A 6,000-nucleotide genomic window follows, 5' to 3' on the forward strand; every position below is an offset into this window, starting at 1 on the left:
GGCCTGGGTCCGGGATATTTGAGGGAACACCTGCTGCCGGCATCAAACGCCCTTCGCCCAGTGCGCTCCCACAGGGAGGGTCTGCTCAGGGTTCCGCCGGTGAGAGATTGCCGGCGGGTGACACCCAGGGATAGGGCCTTCTCAGTGGGAGCGCCTGCCCTCTGGAACCAGCTGCCGGTGGAGCTGAGGACTGCCCCCGACCTCCGATCATTCCGCCGGGGCCTGAAGACCTGGCTTTTTCAGCTCTCGGGCCCAGACTGAGGAAGAATTTTTAATTTGGGGTTTTTTAACTGACTACAGGGTTAATTTAATACTTTTTAATTTGTTCTTAATTTTTGTATTTTGGATTTTTAATTCCCTGTAAACCGCCCTGAGTCCTCAGGGAATAGGGCGGTATATAAATATAACTAAATAAAATAAATAAAATAAAATAAAAAGTGCATGGATTATTAGGTATATTTGCCACCTTGTTATTTATAAAAAAATAAAGGCAGGATAAAATAAAACATAAAATAAAATATAAAAAATATTTAAAAAATAATTTAAAAAATAATATAAAAATAAAAAATAAAAAATATTGTATACATATACATATACATAATTCTTTATATATATATATATATATATATAATTTATATACCGCCCTTCTCCCGAAGGACTCATATATATATATAAAATAAAATAAAAAAATAAAATAAATAAAATAAAATAAATAAAATAAAATAAAATAATAAAATAATACTATAAAACATAACATAAAATAAAATAAGACAAATAAGTTGCACCGGGAGCGAAGGGAGCGGCTTCTAAAGCTTTTTGCAGGAATTAAAAGAAAAAAAGCCGCTTTTGCCTCGCCAGGGGGAACCCCGGAGCCCTCCGCGCACGCGCACTCGCCGTCTCCGTCCCGCCCCACCCCTCCCCCGCACACCAATAGAGACCAAAGCGCAGAGCGGCCCCTCCTCGCCTCGCTTTAAACCCGGACTTCCGGGTTAGCGGCGCCCGGCCGGCCACGTGCCTTTCTGCCCGGCTGCGGCGGTCGCGGGAGTCGGAGGTCGGTGGGGGAAAAAAAAAAAACCCGGGCAGCCCCTCGGGGACGGGAGGGGGGAGGCAAGGGGACGCCGCCGGGGGTGGGGGTGGGAGGCCGCTCCGCCTTTCGCAGGCGCGGCACCGCCTAGCCCAGGGGTCGGCAACCTCGGCTCTTTTAGGACTCGTGGACTTCAACTCCCAGAATTCCTGAGCCAGCTATGCTGGCTCAGGAATTCTGGGAGTTGAAGTCCACGAGTCCTAAAAGAGCCGAGGTTGCCGACCCCTGGGCTAGCCCATCCTCCCGGGGGAGGGAGGGAGGGAGGGAGGGAGGGGGGAGTCCCCGCGCGGCCCCCCCTGACCCACCGCCGCCGTGTCTCCCGCAGGGCGGATGGCCGAGCCGAGCGAGCCGGAGCGCGCCCTGCGCCGCCGCCTGCCCCGCCGCCTGCCCCGCCGCCGCGGCGACGTCTACGTGAACATGCGGACGGACTTCAGGGCGCAGCTGGGCCGCTGCCAGAAGCTGTTGGCGCCGGGCGGGGGCTGCGCCGAGCTCTGCATCCACGGGCTGGGGCTGGCCATCCCGCGCGCCGTCAACATCGCCCTGCAGCTGGAGGCGGCCGGCAGCGGCGCCCTCCGCCTGGCCGCCAACACCTCCACCGTGCGGCTGGCCGACGGCGCCGAGCCCGAGGGCGACCGGGAGGAGCCGCTGACCCGCGCCCGACACAACTCCGCCATCCACATCCGCGTCCTGCGCGCCGCCCCGGAGTAGCCCCGCGGGAGGAGGAGCAGCAGCCCCTGGGGACCCCCACCCACCCCGGGAGGGTCCCCCTGCAGCGACTGCGGGAAAAGACTTGGGGAGGGGGCGGCCTCTTTGTGTTCCCCCCACCCTGGAATAAAACCGGGGTCTGCCAATAAAGGAGGCTATTGAAACGCGCGTGAATGTTCGTAGCTGGGCTGTTGCTTTGATCTCCGAGCTTGGCGATGTGGCTGTTTGGTCTCCCTTGAGGGGGCGGGGGAGAGGGGGACGCATCTCAGTCCGCTGGGAAGGGTGCTCAAGGAGAATATTTGGAGCTGGGGGTTGAAAGGAGGGGTCCTGGGGGGGAGCCTTTCTGAGCTGGGTGGGGTTTTTCCCCCGCAGACCTTTCATGACCCAGCTAGGGAACGTCATCAGTGCTAGATGAAGCCCACCCATGATCATCAGACTGAGGATATTCCCTAGCTGGGTCCTGAGACGTCTTGAAGAAAATAGCCAAACTCAGAGAGGATCAAGGACCCCACGATCCTCCTCCTCATCCCCTCTGCAAACTCCACTCCCTTCTGGCACTGGTGATGTTACTTAGCTGGGTCATGAAACGGCAAGGAAACCCCCAAGTTCAGTCACGGTGTGTTTTAGATGGAGGCCTGCTTCTGGATTCCATGTGTGGAGTTGAGGCACCAGGAGACTGGGTTTGTGGGGGGAACGGGGTTAAGTCTGCGAGGAAGGGCCCCAAAAGCATTTCCGGGATGGAAGTGGGGTCTCTGCCCAGCCTTCTTCCCTAAGGATGTGCCTGGGCAAGGGGACCTTGGCAGCTGTCCCTTTCTGCCCCCCAAGGGGTGGGGTACTGCGACTGCCTCATTCCTCTCAGCCCAGCTAAGGGATGGCCTTAATCAGCAGCCCCAGAGCCACTGGAGGGGAGACCTTGGCAGCCTCGAAGTCCAGAGGGTATTTGGGGAGCCCCCCCCATCCAACCGGCTTTGCCTCCTATATCCGCCACAGCAGCTGCGAAATTTGCTCCGAAGGGATGCCTGCTTGGTTTGGGGTCCTTGCAGCCTGGCAGCATCATTCCCTGCTCCCTTCTTGGTCTTTATTGGGGGGTGGCAGTTAATGGGAAAGGAGGGGCTGTGTCCTCTTGTACAGAAGCCGTTACCCCCTTTTCTCGACACGACTTGAAATGGTCAGCACTCAGTTGTGAGTGAGACTTCTGCATTCTGTGAGAATTTAAGACGGGGTGCCCAACCTTGCCCACTTTTAAGACTTGTGGACTTCAACTCCCAGAATTCCTTAGCCAGCAAGGGTTTCCCAGAATTCAGCATGGATAGGATGAGAACATAGGCGGCTAGGCTACTTTATTGCATTTTTTGACAGCGTAACTTACCTAATAGATGGTGGGAATGCGGTAAATATATCTTGATTTCAGCAAAGTGGGGGGGGGAAATAGCTGGCTGGGGAATTCTGGGAGTTGAAGTCCACAAGTCTTAAAAGTGGCCAAGGTTGGACACCCCTGATTTCAGTGAAGTCAAGCGGTCTTTCTCCTCAAACCGCTCAAAAAATATCACACCGTGGCTGTGCCAAGAAAGCCACGTGCCGCCCATGACTGGAAGACCTTGTTGTTGTTAGCTGCGAAGTCGTGTCCGACCCATCGCAACCCCATGGACAACGTTCCTCCAGGCCTTCCTGTCCTCTACCATCTTCTAGAGTCCATTTAAGCTCACGCCTCCTGCTTCAGTGACTCCATCCAGCCACCTCATTCTCTGTCGTCCCCTTCTTCTATTGCCCTCAACCTTTCCCGGCATTAGGCTCTTCTCCAGTGAGTCCTTCCTTCTCATTAGGTGGCCAAAGTATTTGAGTTTTAGCTTCAGGATCTGGCCTTCTAAATAGCAGTCAGGGTTGATCTCCTCTAGGACTGACCGGTTTGATCACCTTGCAGTCCAAGGGACTTGCAGGAGTCTTCTCCAGCACCACAGTTCAAAGGCCTCAATTCTTTGGCGCTCAGCCTTTCTTATGGTCCAACTTTCACTGCCATACATTGCAACTGGGAAGACCAGGGTTGACAGGGTGATGATGTCTCCGCTTTTTAGTGTGCTGTTTTAGTGTGCTGTCTAGATTTGCCATGGCTTTCCTCCCGAGGAGCAAGCGACTTTTAATTTATTGGCTGCAGTCCCCATCTGCAGTGATCTTGGAGCCCAGGAAAATAAAATCTGTCACTACCTCCATTTCTTCTCCATCTATTTGCCAGGAATTGAGATGGCCGGATGCCATGATCTTGGTTTTCTTAATGTTTAGTTTCAACCCAGGTTTTGCACTCTCCTTCTTCACTCGCAACAAGAGGCTCTTTAGTTCTTCTTCACTTTCTGCCATTAGAGTGGTATCATCTGCATATCTTAGGTTGTTGATGTTTCTCCCGGCAAGCTTAATTCCAACTTTTGATTCATCTAGCCCCGCCTTTCTCCTGATGTGCTCTGCATATAAGTTAAATAGGCAGGGCGACAGTATACAGCCTTGCCGGACTCCTTTCCCAATTTTGAACCAATCAGTGGTTCCGTGTCCAGTTCTCACTGTTGCTTCTTGGCCCGCATATAGGTTTCTCAAGAGACAAATAAGATGTTCTGGTACTCCCATCTCTTTAAGGACTTGCCACAGTTTGTTATGATCCACACAATCAAAGGTTTTAGCACAGTCAATGAAGCAAAAGTAGATGTTTTTCTGGAACTCCCTAGCTTTCTCCATGATCCAGCGTATGTTGGCAATTTGATCTCTAGTTCCTCTGCCTCTTCGAAATCCTGCCTGTACTTCTGGTAGTTCTCGATCCACATACTGCTGGAGTCTAGCTTGTAGGATTTTAAGCATAACTTTACTAGCATGAGAAATGAGTGCAATGGTGCGATAGTTTGAACATTCTTTGGCCCTGCCTTTCTTTGGAATTGGAATGTAAACTGATCTTTTCCAATCCTGTGGCCACTGTTGAGTTTTCCAAATTTGCTGGCAAATTGAGTGTAGCACTTTTACTGCATTGTCTTTTAAGATTTTGAATAGCTCAGCTGGAATACTGTCACCTCCACTAGCTTTGTTGTTGCTCAGCTTTTCTAAGGCCCACTTCACTTCACATTCTAGGATGTCTGGCTCAAGGTCAGTGACCACTTCATTGTGATTATCTGGGACGTTAAGCTCATTCTTGTATAGTTCTTCTGTGTAATTTTGCCACCTCTTCTTAATCTCTTCTGCCTCTGTTAGGTCCCTGCCATTTTGGTCCTTTATCATGCCCATTTTTGCATTAAACGTTCCCTTCATCTCTCCAATTTTCTTGAAAAGATCTCTGGTCCTCCCTATTCTATTGTTTTCTTCTATTTCTTTGCACTGTTCATTTAAGAAGGCATTCTTATCTCTTCTAGCTATTCTTTGGAATTCTGCATTTAATTGGGCGTATCTTTCTTTTTCTCCCTTGCCTTTCGCTTCCCTCCTTTCCTCAGCTATTTGCAAAGCTTCCTCAGACAGCCATTTTGCTTTCTTGCATTTCTTTTTCTTTGGGATGGTTTTGGTTGCTACCTCTTGTACAATGTCGCGAACCTCTGTCCATAGTTCTTCAGGCACTCTGTCTATCAGATCTAATTCCTTAAATCTATTTTTCGCCTCTACTGTATATTGAACAGGGATATGAGTTAATTCATACCTGAGTGGCCTAGTGCTTTCCCCTACTTTCTTCAGTTTAAGCCTAAACTTTGCAATGAGAAGCTCATAGTCTGAGCCACAGTCAGCTCCTGGTCTTGTTTTTACTGACTGTATAGAGCTTCTCCATCTTTGGCTGCAGAGCATATAGTCAGTCTGATTTCTGTGTTGACCGTCTGGTGATGTCCATGTGTAGAGCCGTCTCTTGGGTTGTTGGAAAAGAGTGTTTGCTATGACCATCGTATTCTCTTGACAAAATTCTATCAGCCTGTGTCCTGCTTCATTTTGTGCTCCAAGGCCAAACTTGCCTGTTATTCCGGTTATCTTTTGGCTTCCTACTTTAGCATTCCAATCCCCCATGATGATAAAGACATCATTTTTTGGTGTTAGTTCTATAAGGTGCTGTAGGGCTTCATAGAACCGGTCAATTTCATCCTCTTCAGCACCGGTGGTTGGGGCATAGACTTGGACTACTGTGATATTGAATGGTTTGCCTTGGATTCGAACTGAGATCATTCTGTCATTTTGAGGATTGTATCCCAGTATTGCTTTTC

The 6,000-nt window shown here is 50.2% G+C and overlaps 1 protein-coding gene across 1 annotated transcript; it reads left to right on the forward strand.

The window, feature by feature from the left end:
- Positions 1–958: 958 nt before the first annotated feature.
- Positions 959–1,957, forward strand: POP7 (POP7 homolog, ribonuclease P/MRP subunit). Its single transcript, XM_083376866.1, has 2 exons — positions 959–1,051; positions 1,410–1,957. Exon 2 carries the CDS (start codon positions 1,415–1,417, stop codon positions 1,790–1,792), a length of 378 nt encoding a protein of 125 aa, XP_083232992.1. The 5' UTR covers positions 959–1,051; positions 1,410–1,414; the 3' UTR covers positions 1,793–1,957.
- The last annotated feature ends 4,043 nt before the right edge of the window (positions 1,958–6,000 follow it).

This window comes from Vipera ursinii (genome assembly GCF_947247035.1).
Source record: "Vipera ursinii genome assembly, chromosome: Z".
NCBI lineage: Eukaryota > Metazoa > Chordata > Lepidosauria > Squamata > Viperidae > Vipera > Vipera ursinii.

Coding starts and splice junctions, on each gene's coding strand:
- POP7 (XM_083376866.1), top strand. CDS start 1,415: ATGGCCGAGCCGAGCGAGCCGGAGCGCGCCCTGCGCCGCCGCCTGCCC.